Source organism: Eutrigla gurnardus (assembly GCF_963514095.1).
Source record: "Eutrigla gurnardus genome assembly, chromosome: 12".
NCBI classification, from domain to species: domain Eukaryota; kingdom Metazoa; phylum Chordata; class Actinopteri; order Perciformes; family Triglidae; genus Eutrigla; species Eutrigla gurnardus.
In genome coordinates, this window is record NC_139926.1 from 9,084,780 (window position 1) to 9,098,722 (window position 13,943).

The 13,943-nt window shown below is 45.0% G+C and overlaps 1 protein-coding gene across 2 annotated transcripts in view; it reads left to right on the top strand.

The window, feature by feature from the left end:
* The first annotated feature begins 209 nt into the window (after nucleotides 1–209).
* itgb5 (integrin, beta 5) overlaps nucleotides 210–13,943 on the top strand; it is a 43,441-nt gene continuing 29,707 nt past the window's right edge. For both annotated transcript variants that reach the window (XR_014598058.1, XM_084022872.1), the window contains exons 1-10: nucleotides 210–720; nucleotides 1,267–1,352; nucleotides 1,898–2,105; nucleotides 2,214–2,463; nucleotides 3,275–3,443; nucleotides 4,935–5,096; nucleotides 5,841–5,936; nucleotides 6,139–6,228; nucleotides 8,087–8,221; nucleotides 13,175–13,349. Coding sequence is in view for 1 of the 2 variants with exons in the window: in XM_084022872.1 (XP_083878998.1) it covers nucleotides 642–720; nucleotides 1,267–1,352; nucleotides 1,898–2,105; nucleotides 2,214–2,463; nucleotides 3,275–3,443; nucleotides 4,935–5,096; nucleotides 5,841–5,936; nucleotides 6,139–6,228; nucleotides 8,087–8,221; nucleotides 13,175–13,349 (1,450 nt within the window). In the remaining variant the exon portion in view is untranslated. The remainder of the gene's footprint in view (nucleotides 721–1,266; nucleotides 1,353–1,897; nucleotides 2,106–2,213; nucleotides 2,464–3,274; nucleotides 3,444–4,934; nucleotides 5,097–5,840; nucleotides 5,937–6,138; nucleotides 6,229–8,086; nucleotides 8,222–13,174; nucleotides 13,350–13,943) is intronic.

A 13,943-nucleotide genomic window follows, 5' to 3' on the forward strand; every position in this document is an offset into this window, starting at 1 on the left:
AGTGGAGTGGACCCCAGCTCCAAATGTCCCCTCGCAGTTCTTGGATCAGTCGTTGAGAGTCACCACTAGATGTCCGCCACACCGCGGGCCACGCGGGGCTGTGCGGGTGTCAGCTGTTCACGGCAACGAACGGGTTAACGTAATCCCTAGAAGGGAATGGGCGGAGACTCCAGCTGGGACGTAAACCGGACAAACCGAAGAAGACAACGCTCCAATCTGGGAGAGAAAGTCGCTGCTGGAGTCATTTATTCCTCTATCGGGGCCTTTGTTTGTTTGTTTCTTTGTTCCCACGTCGCCACTGCACGCGTTTGATACCAACAACGGACCGAGAGGTGCCATGAAACCGACGGAGAAGTTTTGGAGTTGCTGTCAGCTATGGGTGAAGAAGTCGGGACGTGGAAGGCTGTAGAGTCCACGCACAGAGAGTCCGGACGCGGAGCGACGGGGCGGCGTGCAACCCTCGCTTTCTGCACACTTTGAAAATAAGCGCGTCGCCGGAGCTGAGATGCTCTAAGCGCACTTTGCCGTTGTGGTTTGCACAATCCAACCAGAGCTCTGATGGTGAAGTAGTAAACACCGGCGTCCGCGGCGAACAGACATACAGATCCTGGGGAAAACAAACAACCACGCCGAGTGACACCATGTGGAGCCCGGGGACGGCGGTGTGGCGAGCGGCGGTGTGCTGCGTGCTCCTGGAAACATTCCTGCACACGGCCAGAGGTAGGACAAAGCAGGCCTGTCTGCTTCGCTGTAAAGCCTCCTGCCATCAGTCTGTTTGTGTAACGCCACCGTCACTCGGTGTGTGGTGCGCGGACACACGCACGCGCACACACGACTGGAGAGCTACTGTTAACTGGAGCCACATGGAGGCGAGAGAACCGAGTCAACATTTGTTTACAGTAGAGAGGTGGCTCTGAGATGTAAACATCTAATATATCATTCATAACCGCCTCCTTAAAACCATAGGAACTGTATAATAACACACACACATATGCTTACTGCTCCCTATAGGTCTTCATGTTTGTGAATAATATTATTTTTAATTAGCTTCAGTAGTGTCAGATGTGAAACATCCCATAATGCAACACAAACTCCAGTATATATTACCATAGAGCTCTCAAACACCAACTTAAAGTCAAACAATGACCTCCACAAAGCTAGTATTAGATGGGATTACTTATTGCAGTGCAGGAGGGGATCCAGTGGTTCAGTCTGAGCAGCATAACTGTCCCACCCCGTCTGTGCTCTTCTCCCATCCTTCCTCAGGTCTTAACATGTGCATGAGTGGCAGCGCTACGTCCTGTGAAGAATGCCTCCTGATTCACCCCAGTTGCGCCTGGTGCGCACAAGAGGTACAACGCAACCTGCTGCCCTGTGCTCAGGGGTCACACACAGTTTGCCGTTTCCACACAGGGGAAATAATGATCCTAGGCCACGCGTGTCATTATATTTCTAGTACAGCTGCAGTTTGGACCATTATTTTATCGATTTAGTTGTTTTTGGACCATAATGGTGGATAATGTCAGATCAGTGTTTCCTAAAGCCCAAGATGAGCCCAAGTCTTGTTTTGTCCTCAACTCAAATACACTCAGTTTGGTTTCACAGAGGAGGATGAAAGAAAACAGAAAATATTCACATTTAAGAAGCTGGAATCTTGTCTTTAAAAAAATACTTAATACTAATTAATTAATTAGTTTACAACAAATCTATTAATTGATGCAGCTCTAATTTAACCCCCTCGTCATCAATGGCTTTCAACACCATATGACACGTGCTTACATCAGCTAGTACCAAGGCAGTAATTATAATGCATATTGAGGGACACACATGTCATTTCAACCCCTCGTCATCTAACGTCAGTCAGTAATGATAGGTTTGTGGTTTTCCCTCCTTTCAGGAGTTCGGAAGGGGCCGCACTCTGACGTCACGGTGCGATTTTATTAAAAACCTGCAGAGGAGAGGCTGCGAGGCGCGGTTCGTTGAGTACCCCGTCAGCGGCCTCTCTGTCCTGCAGAACATGCCTCTGAGTTCTCAAGGGTCCGGGGCGACCCAGTACGATGTCGTCCAGATTATGCCTCAGAAGATCTCCCTCAGTCTGCGTCCAGGTAAATATACGCTGTTGGATAACCGTGTATGAGACATGGTACAGTAAAAAAAAAAGAAACAATTTCTTAGAAACCAGCTAACAGACTTTTTTCCATCCGCCCGTCCAGGAGACCAGACGTGGTTTGGGCTGCAGGTGCGGCAGGTGGAGGACTACCCAGTGGATCTCTACTACCTGATGGACCTCTCTCTTTCCATGAAAGATGATCTGGACACCATCCGCAACTTAGGCACCAAGCTGGCCCTGGAGATGGGCAAGCTCACCAGCAACTTCCGGCTGGGCTTCGGATCCTTTGTGGACAAAAACATGTCCCCCTTCTCCTACACGGCACCCAAGTATCAGGAGAATCCATGCAGCGGGTGGGTAGCGTGGCAGCAGGACCAACTGCACGTTTAAGCAGGGTGGCGCTTTCATGACTTTGGATTCAAATCAAATGGATATATTAATATTTTAGGCATGTCAGCTCGTTTAAATGTAGCCAACGAGGAGACTGTTTGAGGTTGAGCTTCTCTCGTGTGCCAAAGTCAATGAAAGAGGAATCCTGAAATAACAATTCATTCATTCATTTCTATTTTTGCACACTCGTGAATCATGTATGGTCAGATAGCCTGCAGTTGCGACGAGGAGAGATTTTTCATATTTGATAAATCGGAGCAAATCCGCAGTTCTGTGTAAATGGGCCTTCTCCTCCATGGTTTGTTGATGAGGGCAAACTGAAAGGCAGCAGAACAGATAAGAGGATGAAAGGCTGTGGCACACCACGTTTGCCCCGGAGGTGAGAGTGCACTGCACCAACTCAGTGCCCAGCATCGCGCATCACTTCCCATCTAGGTTATGGCTTTGGTCCAGTGTGTGTGCTCGTGTGTGCATGCGTGTGTGTGGTTTTGTGTGTGTGTGTGTGTGTGTGATAATGAAATGAAAAGGGATAGTTGACAGCATTTTGACCCCTAAGCAACCCAGCTTACGTTGCTCACCCTGTTTATACAAGACGAGAACACGGCCTACATTCAGAGCAGCTGGAAAGAAGCCGTTATCTAAAATAATGCTCCTCAGATTGATGCAAATGTTTCCTAAATGTTGTGCAAAGTGAAATGAAAGCGAACCTTTTTCCACTGGTGCGACTTAAAAAAGGAACTGGCTGGATCTCTACCTATCTGTCGCCCCCCACAGATACAAACTGTTCCCCAACTGCGTGCCCACCTTCGGTTTCCGCCACATCCTCTCGCTGACGGACAAAGTGGACCGCTTCAACGAGGAGGTGCAGAAGCAGATGGTGTCTCGCAACCGGGACGCGCCGGAGGGCGGATTTGACGCCATCCTGCAGGCCGCCGTTTGTAAGGTGACAAGCGTTTAATTTCTAATCTATTTCCTCTTATGACGTTTGTCCACTGTTGAGCAGTGCCCAGACTTGGCTGCGTTCGGTGACTGTACACGTCACATGACAGCGTCTGGCCTATTTGCTTGTTAATTAAAAGAGCGAGGGGGGGGATAGACAGGAAGCCAGTCTGGTGCAGCTGGTTAAACATGAGGACGAGTCACTCGCAGGCCCAGTCATATCCCTGTTTTCCTCTCCCAGTTTAATTGTTTTCTACAGGAAGAGAATGACCCTCAAGTAGCTCCTGCCTTGTAATTTACTCGTGCTGCACTGTTGTCAGACACTCACTGGTTAGGGGGGCGGCCCAGGTCTGTCTAAAGGCAGGATTGATCCTGTTTTTTCTTTTTTTTAATCAAGTGCAAGTCAGGTCAGCAAATTAACGTAAAGGTTATCACATGAATGCAAACTAAATCAATGGAATTAGCTGGAGAAGGCAAAAGTACTTGTTCAATGGCAGAAAAGCTGGATTTTACAAGGGGAAATCAATTGTTTTGATTTGATTTGCAGATTTCCTCCCAGAGTCTTTCACGTGGAGTTTGTTTTACTGATGAGAGGAAAATATCTCTCTCTATATATTTATAATTATAAAGCATTTAACTTGAAATGAAGTTGGAATTGATCAAACTTCTATCTTTTTGAAATGGATGCTGTACCCGATGAAGATAATAGAAGGCGGTGGCTTTGAAGATGGTGGGGAATGTTCATTTAGGCACAATTCCCCACTTTTTTTGTAGATGAAGCCAGAAGGAAAAACCAAACAAACGCTGGTTTAATACACATGCTTGGTCCATGAGTTCAACGCTGTTTGTTTTCCTGCAGTGTAATTACTTTCTTCAATAACAGGAAACGGTCATCAGTGTGTGCGAAGCTCGACATTCTCGCACAACATTATTTTTCTTCTTTTGCTAAACAATTGTCTGTAGTGGCTGTTGAAAGAGGCCTCTGTTAGGGGCAGCCACAGCTCCGTTGTTTACCGCGCAGGCTCACAATGAACAGATTCATCACGAAAACCCCTCACTTTCAGAGGCTGAAACGTTCTGTGTCATTTAGTGGCACGCATTAGTCAGCACACTGTCAAACGCTCACTTTGCCGTTGCCTGTTGTTTCCTAGTGATAACGGCTGGGCTTGGTCCTGCAGCAGAAACCTCTAGCTGCTGCTACACTCTCATTGTGTGTGTGTGTGTGTGTTGTGTGTTGTGTGTTGTGTGTGTGTGTGTGTGTGTTATCAGCGGTTCTCACGCTTATGGAACGTGATAATGAGCCTTTAGTTAAATGTGTTGACGTGTCGTTTCTGTCATCTGTAATTGAATTGCTTTCACACATAACTGGCTTTAATTACCAACCAAAGATCATCCTAATCACCAAACCAAATAAAAATTACAGGATTAGATTAACCCCCCCCCCCTCGCATAATCCAGAAGAATATAAAAAACATGTGTTCTGTTGTGAATATAGGAGAATATAGGTTGGAGGAAGGAGGCCTACCACCTGTTGGTGTTCGCCACAGACGACGTGCCTCACCTGGCTCTGGACGGCCGGCTGGGAGGCCTCGTCCAGCCCCACGACGGACGCTGTCACCTCAATGACCAGAACGAGTACAGCGCTTCCACCAAGATGGTAAGAAGAGCTGCTGCCAGGTCACTAACAAAGCAGTGTTATATCAGAGGTGGTCGACCTCGTCTGAAACAAAGACCTCCAGATTCTTATTTAACCTTAAGCATCTTGAGATTTTTTTTTCTTTTTGTTTGATGCAGCAAAGTCCTACTCCCATGATCAGTCTGAAGATGTCAGAGGAATAATTGTATAAAAATGAATCCATATCATGTGGACGGCACTGTGCTCCTATTCAAAAGGGGATTTTTACTATTATCTCTGCCAGGAGAATCATGCGATCACTCACATGTCTGTGCGTGCTTCGGCGAGTGTGCACCTCTGTGTCTGTCCACAGCTGATCTATCATTCTGCTGCAGCAAACTGCATAATATTTTGGGGAACCAGTTATGGCTGCACACTCAAGGACGTCTCGCGGTTGTGCTGGCTCACTCTTTCTCAAAACAACTTTTATTGCCTGTTTTATACCGCCGTTGCCGGGCTGCTGACTCCTCACTCACTACTCTTAATTTGACTCTGGCCTATAGGGGGCGCTAGTGATAACACAGCTGCATTGCCGACCCCCAACTGCTAGACGCAGTGGGGGTCGGCGAGAGACACTGATGGCAAAAGGCCAGCAGAGCACTATAAACACAGCCCTGAGGTCAGAAGAGCAACAGCATCCATGAGCTGGCTTCCTGTCTGGGAACTCCATATTGTGCGTGTGTGTGTGAAAATACCCATAATGCCTCTTGCCATCTCTTTTCACAGGACTATCCCTCTCTGGCTCTTCTGGGGGAGAAACTAGCAGAAAATAACATCTTCCTCATCTTTGCGGTGACAAAACGGCTGTATGTTATCTATAAGGTACATTTTGTTTGACACATTTTATTCACTTTGGCCTTTTTCTGATGATTCATTCATGAAAATCCCACCATCATTTCTGTTTTTACATTTCATGACGATGACAAATGGTGTCATTTTAAGACAACATGCCTCACACGTACCTTTCATTTTTATTTATATATTTAGGCAACTAATGCGGTCTCTTATTTCTTCCCTTACAAAGAACTTTACGGCACTCATACCTGGAACTACAGTAGAAATCCTGGACCAGGACTCTAAGAATATAATCCAGCTGATCATCGCAGCTTACAATGTGAGTAAAGAGAACCTGTGCTGGTGTGACTGGTTTACTGTTTGTGTGTGTGTGTCCTGAGACGGAGAGAGGCAGGCAATGACAGAAGGATTTGAACAGAAAGATAAGAAGAGGGGGAGGAAAAGGGAGGGACATTCTTTAACGTCTTCCTGCGACTGTGACAGTTAATGAGCCTCCAGCTCTCATGGTTGGTTACACTCATTTGGTGGAGAGGATGGGGGGGTTTGAGCATCCCACTATGTAGCAAATGAGGTGGAGATATTTCTCATAGGGGTAGAAAAGATTAGTCATCGCTTTAGTAGTCAACAGTTAGAGTGAACTAAAGCGCCATGCGCTCTGTTTCAGCCTCTCAAATACGCTTTAAACATGTTCAGGTTTCGGACTGTTACATGTTTAAGATGTCTGTTTTCACTGTTTGCTCATATTTTCTTGAATGTACGATTGATAAATTGACAAATAACTTAATATGCAAATAAAAGTGTTATTTAATCTTGAATGTGGTTAGTAGTGTAAGCAATAATGACACAGTTTATGATCAGTTGTCGTCTTTCAAAGTCCTTTTAAATAGAAGGGAGGTTGTTTTAATCTGCACAGTGAAAACCAGTGTCGGCAACAACTATTGGTCTTTACTTTTGAAGACTCTACATAAAGTCTCTTGCACTGTTGCTCTTGAACTACTAGTTTACTCAGATGAGGACCTAACACTTGTTCTACTTTTAGCTCTTACTTTATCGGCAATGATTCGTTGTGGTTTCTTTGTTTCCTTCTTTTGACAAATGTACTTATTGTAAGTCGCTTTGGACAAAAGCGTCTGCTAAATGACCTAAATGTAAATGTAAATAAAGGAAATGGTGCTCATGTTAGGTTTATTAAAGGCTGTATGGGGGTTTGAATGGCTGATATGATAATGATAATGTTACATTATAAACTCAAGCCTCATATTCATCGGATTGCCTGTCTTATAAAAATGTGTTTTTGAAACCCAAGAACCACACTGCATGCAGCCAACCTTTCCCGTAGCATTTTCCTGTGTGGGCGTACAGCTTTTTCTTCTTGTTGCCCCAGTCAGGAAGAGCAGCATCTTGTTTTGGCCCTCGTCTCTGCAACAGAAACTTGTGTCAAAAGCTTGGCGTGTGGGAGTGAGCTTCAATGAAGCGCTTTGACTCACGGCCTTATTAACATTCCAGCTGCCACATTATATCCACCACTCCGGGGTCGTTCACTAGATGGGCTTTGCCAAACACAGCAAAGTGACGTTGTGCAACCAGCTCGTTTTCCCCCTCCACTTTGACTGTGTGGCACAAAGCCCCTTGCAGTGATTGCGTTAAGGCTTGGAAAAGTGACATTATTTGAGAGCAAGAGTGAATGCCTGCTCATCCGTGCGCACCACGTACGATCCCCGTTTATCCTCGGCACCGTTGCGTGTCAGTAAATGTGCACCAGTGACCACAGATTGGGTCCGCACATGTGGCACAGAGCCACGATGCAGCTGGCATTGCAACCTGCCTCTCACACAACGCTTGTGGTTTCGGTGATATTAACTGTGATATGTGCCTAACCAAGGCAACGCATTCCACATGTTTCGCTCTTTTCCATGCCGAGTTACAAGCCTGAAAAGATAGACTGAGGTGGTGTGAACGTAAAGCTTAGTATTAATGTGGCTCTAGTTCCACCACTATAAAATGTTTATTTGCATGGCAGCAACTAGAGGTACATTGTTGCTGGAGAAACCCAGAAGGATTTATTTCACCAGACAACAATAGTAATCTTTATTTCTTAAAAAAAAAAAAAAAAAAAAAACCTAAGTCACTAACGTGTACCAACAATCTCTGTGTCCTCCCGGGCGTGTTCACCTCAGAACATCCGCTCGAAAGTGGAGCTGTCAGTGTGGAATCACCCAGAGGACATCAGCCTTTCCTTCACCGCCACCTGCCAGGATGGAAAGCCGCTGCCAGGCCTCAGGAAGTGTGCCGACCTGAAGATAGGAGACACCGTGAGTCCCTCTCCACCCTCCCCTCACATTCTGAAAGTTTTATCCCCCCCTCAGTTTGGAGAATCAGGCAGGCGTACTGGCACAGGACCCACACCTATTTTAGACACGTGAAAAATAAGTGTACACTATATTTATAGTTTTACTGTGTCGTCACATAGACCTTTCAGACAGAACTAAAGCAGTTATTTTCTTCTGCTCTCTTAAAAGCCACAAGACTCCATTGACAAAAACAGCAATTTAACATTGCAGAACAAGGAAGCTGTTGTTCTACCGCTGCCTCCATCGGTTTGTTAGTTTGTGTTATTGTGTGACTGTGGTGTTTTTTTAAAGGGTTAGTTCAGATTCACCAGAGTCACTCAATCACACAAACAAACGAACCGAACAAGGCATCAGTTGACCTATTGAATTTGTCATAGGGGTCTGGTAGAGACCATTCATGTAGATGGATAGAATGTCTTCAGTTCCCCTTCAGTCAAAAAGGGCTGATGGCAAGTTAAAGTGGTGAAGATATTCAGTGATATACTTTGTCGAGTGTCTAAAATACATCTACTGTCTGTTTCTGATCCATCTACTGTAGGTTAGACACTGACTATGGATAAGTACGTCATCCAACCCCACATCATAAAATCCAAACTATCCCTTTAAGCAGATGCTTTACTGTGCTTGTCATCTTCAGTGTGCCTGTTTTTGAATGAATCCCATTTTCCATGACTACATTTTGCCGGCCAGATGTGTTTATGTGTATTTCGACCTATGAGCTGTTCAGGCTATAGCAAAACATACACTTTTGTGGCTTTTTTAAATGTGAATAATGAGGCTTATGTAACTTTGCTTGTTGTGTTCTCAAATACAAATACATAGACATGCTTCTATGGAAGTAACTAACAGAGAACTAGCTTGTATTTGTGAATTGAAAAACATCAAGAAACGGACTGAAAAAGTCCCCGGTCTGTTTTTCCGGATATCAAATTACTTTTGCATCCAGAACATTTGTAGCAAAATTGAGGTCACATGGAAAACGTTGTTTGGGAGGTTTCAGATTCAAGCAGTTGGAAGTAGTGATACTTGTGATGGAAAAAGCAAATTCATTTATTTCTGTAAGAATTCTTTTTAAAGTTGCTCTCATGTCATGCATTCCCAGTCAGTGGTATAGTGGAGGGTATACGGGGTATACCCACCTCTTTTTCTGACGGTTTACAGTACACGCACCTCATCAACTACCACGACACCACTGTTCCCAGCGTGTTGTTGTGTGTGAATTAGCTAAATGGCAGTTTGTTTTATAGGATTTGAAAGGTTGGGTTGATGAGTTTTGGGAAGTGTAACTGTTGAGTTGTAATTGTATGAGAGGAAACACCTTTCTCCGTGGTCGAGAGGCTGTCACCACACTCCACTGTATTGTGAAGGCTGCAGAGGTCAATCAGGTCTCAGGATGCAGCCAAATCATTTTATTGATACGCAATTCTATTTATATACCGCTATATCTCATTTGTGCTCTGGAAAGTCCAAATTCACTCTTAGTCACAATATAAAAAAAACTAATAAAAATATCCTATATGGTTAAAGGTGCAAGATGTGAGATTCAGAGCATTAATATAGCAGCAAAGAAGTGTTTTCTCTGTACAGATACAGTGTAGGAATGTCTCCTCTCCCTCTGTGTGTGTCGTAATCGCATCTTCTCTTTGCTTTGTTGATGCTTTTTAGTGCACGTGAGCGTGCCCCGCCGATGACTTTCCGGGACACACATTGTAACTAATTTGCTAATTGTCTTTTAATTGCTTGATGAGGCCTATCTACTATATAAACGAGGGAAAGATGCAGGTTTCTTGGCCGAGGCTGTTCCACCCTCGGGGAATAGTTACTCCATTGTCTCTCAGCTGGATTCAATCAAACAGAGGATACAGGTATGGGAAACGCTTTAGGTCTCCCCCAGTGTCCTTAGGCTGCTCTCAGAGCAACAACAGCCCTCGCTGACCTTTTGCCTACCGATCGTCAAGGCCGTGGATGAAGTAGATTACTCCTGGTGATCATTTCCCAGCCTCGTGCAAACCGTCTTGTTATTGCAAACAGCTGTGCAGTGTCTCGGTCTCTGATGAGCCCTCGAGCTCACGGATGTGTTACTCTAACTGGACTTTCTGGATCGGCTTCACGGCACCAGTAGCAACATGCCCACGCTAACACAGCCCTTCACATTTTATAAACAGTTTTGTTCTCCATCTCAACATGTCATGGGACTCTCTCCTTTGCCTGGTGTGCTGGGGTGTTTTTTATTTATTATGTTGCTGAACAGAAAGGTCAGGTGACACGGGATGATGGTACATCTTAATTGCTTTGCATTTTGCACAGACCGCTCTCTGGTGGTCACTTTATATTCTGTACAGCCCTCAATTAAAGGTTGTATTGAGTCCTGGGTCTATTTAAAATGTTGGCAAAGGGCAGCGTCATACATGCGGTCACACAGTGAGATTCAGCGTGGAGGGATTGTTCCCCTAAAACCCCTCCATGCTCTTCTCTCGGCAGCTTTCTCTTCCTGAGACAGTTTGGGGGTGGGAACGGCCGCTGGAGGAGCCGAGTGTGAATGGAAGGGGGCTCTGGGGTGATGGGCCTCGCTCACGTCTTTTATCCTCAGCAGTGAAAGGAGGGCGGAGCGTAGCGGCTCAGTTCGCCGGCGGCCAAACTTCCCAGGTGTCAGTCACTGTGTCTGTGAGCTCGCCACCGAGCCTAATGCTGCATCTCAATGACCTCGCGCACAAAAGTAGGCAGGAGGAGGCCTGTGAAACTCCACACCATGAAAGAAGTGAACTGGCAGGGGGAGAACTGCTAGCTGGAGTGTGTATAGTTGAGCCTTTTCACTGTAACACGACACAAATGTAGGACCCCTGAATAGGCCTCATGCATATGAATGAAGCCAAGTCTGTGCTAACATACCACAGGTCTATTTTTATATTTCTTCTTTTTGTCGTCCAAACAATCAAGACGCTTTCTAATTTGATAATGTGTGTTTTTGTTTGCTCTTTCTCATGTCTTCCATTCAATTGAATTTCAGAAGAAAAAAACAATCTCCATGGTAACACAGTTTTTATGTCAGCCCTACGTGCCAGCAAACGCTGTGGCTGGAGGCATTCTGTTTCATATTGTCTGTCTGTCGTGAACCAGAAATCTCAGGAACGCATTTTGCACAGACGTTCGTGTAAACTGCAACTTGACTGGTTGCCGTAGTGATACAACTGTGAGGCGCAAATTCTTTTAGTGTGATGAAAATGTTCATAAAAATCTTTGTGCGATGCAATTTTCAATATTTCTCTCCGAGTTAACAGCCATGTCATTATCCTGTCTGCATGTATAGTAAAAGGTAACATGCCGTCTGCCATCCCTCTCTGGTCCGACTCCCTGCTATACATCTCTCCCTGAATCACATTACTCACCCGGCTCTAAGTTGAGGCATTTTCTCAATGAGTTTTACTCTCAATTTTTCTTCTTCCCCAATGTCCTTGATTACTACTTCCTCCCCCCCAGCTTCTCCACAACATCATGCTTGTCCTAGCCAGCCACGAGTGGTTGAACTGGCCTCCTCGTGACTCCCATTTACAGTAAATCTAATTGTGTCCTTCATTAAGTTGTTAAGCTTCCCGCCCTGAAGTTGGACCGGGGAATCCGGGCAACGTGACGTAGGCTCTTCCTGTATCCTCAACCAGCTTGTGTCGAAGTAAACGAGAAATGCACCATTTGAATCCCCGGACCTCTGATACTGATAGGTCCATGTGTGCTCATTGGTATTGGTGTGTATTATCTTATGATAAAACATCCAGTTGATCCAGACAAAGGGGAGCATTTGGGTTCAGAGGTGGGGATGCTGTTGATCCATCTGTAGACATACTATTGGTGCATTCACTGTCCTGAGAGTCATATAAAGCAGTGCTAAACAGGCCAACAGTGTGTTCATGTATTTAACTTCTGTGTCTGTCATACTCTGTGGAAATCATCTGTTCAAGTCATTTTAAACTGCTTTAACAGTGGACTTTATGCCTGCTTTCCATTTTTTACACCTTGGACTTTTCATTGGTCCACTTCCAGTGATGCATTTACGATGTGACATTTCCTAAATGATTTAGCTGATAAACTGCCCAATCTAGACGGCAGAAGCTGTGTCTTTCCAACACATTTTGACCGGGAGAGGCCCTGCCCAGGTTGTGACATATCTGGTCTGGAAATGGCCTTTACCCAGGAGAGGCAGATCCAAACGCTTAGATGTTCCTGCCAAGAACAGCAGGTGTTGCAAGGGTGGAATATTTGCTTTTGGTGCAAGACTTGGGTTTATCTACTGAGGGTCAAGTGCTTCTAGTCGGAGCTTCAAAGTAGAGAATATTGCCTCCCCTCTGTAACAGTTCTTAACTAAAATAGAGAATATCCAACCTCACGCTGTCATCAAGCTTTGTAAAGTTTAAAAGTGGCACCTAAACCTCACAATAGGCGCCAAACCAGGAGAACACGTGTGCGTTGCCTTTTTGTCATATTCTCATATGAGGTGTGTGGGTGAATGTGTTCATATTGCAATAGTCAAAGAAAACCAGCTGGGGTTGGGTTAAAGCCTTCTTCCTTGGAGCAATTAAATGGGTGTAGGTCTTGTGTCATTCCCAGTTTCTACAAAAGCAAAGCCACATCAGCTGCACGCTGTAAACTCTACTTTGGGTGGAACGAACCCACTAGTGTAAACATTACGCAGGGTCATGTGTAGTTCACGTCCACAGGCTGGCTGGCACAGACAAGTGTTTGTATGGCGGTTGTGTTTGCTCACACAGAAGGTGTAGCGTGTGTTAAAAACTCTTTTATCTCCCCGATCATCTGAACTTGACGTGCACCCTTCACGTTCCACAAACAGGAAGTGGCTCTCCTCTCTCCATCGGTGCCAGTGTTTATTTTCTTTGTAATTGCGCTGTCTCCTATCTGTTGTAGGTATCGTTCAACGTGAGCGTGGAGGCGAGGAGCTGCCCTCCACACGGCACCGACCAGAGCTTCACCATCAAGCCGGTGGGGTTCAAAGACAGCCTGGAGGTGGCCGTGGATTACCAGTGTGACTGCGGCTGCAGCCGGACAGCCAAGACCAACAGCAGCATCTGCAGCTCTATAGGTAGTCCATCTGGCATTACACTTGCCATTCATTTTTATCTGTATTATTATTTACAGTAAAAAATGTACTACTAGTAATACTACAAATAATGTCATAACAATTGTGCATTAATTCAACTTTGAGCCGAGTATGAACCGATTAGAATTTTTGGTCATAGTCTTGAAATGCTAAGTATGACAATTTCCCACTAATGTTTAACATGATGAAGTGACATTTTGAACAGACATGTATGTAAACTGCTACTTAAATAGTTGGTGGGGCCATATTTCCATGTTGATATTTTCTATCTTGTCTCATGTATGTTGTTTGAAGTTCATTAAACCTCAGAGATCAATGTTTTCTTGCGGCAGGAAATGCAAGAATTTTGAACACAATGGGACTTTAAAAGATCCATGCAGAAATAAGCTCCTGTAAAAAACTAAAATGTGAGCCGTGTTCATCACACGGAACAGAAATGTGCTGCTTTAGGTTCAAACCTTCGAGGAAGTCGAAAAGCCTCAATCAGCGATGTCAGGCCGGTGTTTTTGACTTCAAAACTCCTACATTCACCCCAGAAATTGACCACTTTCTTTGGCATGATTATGGAGAAGCCCT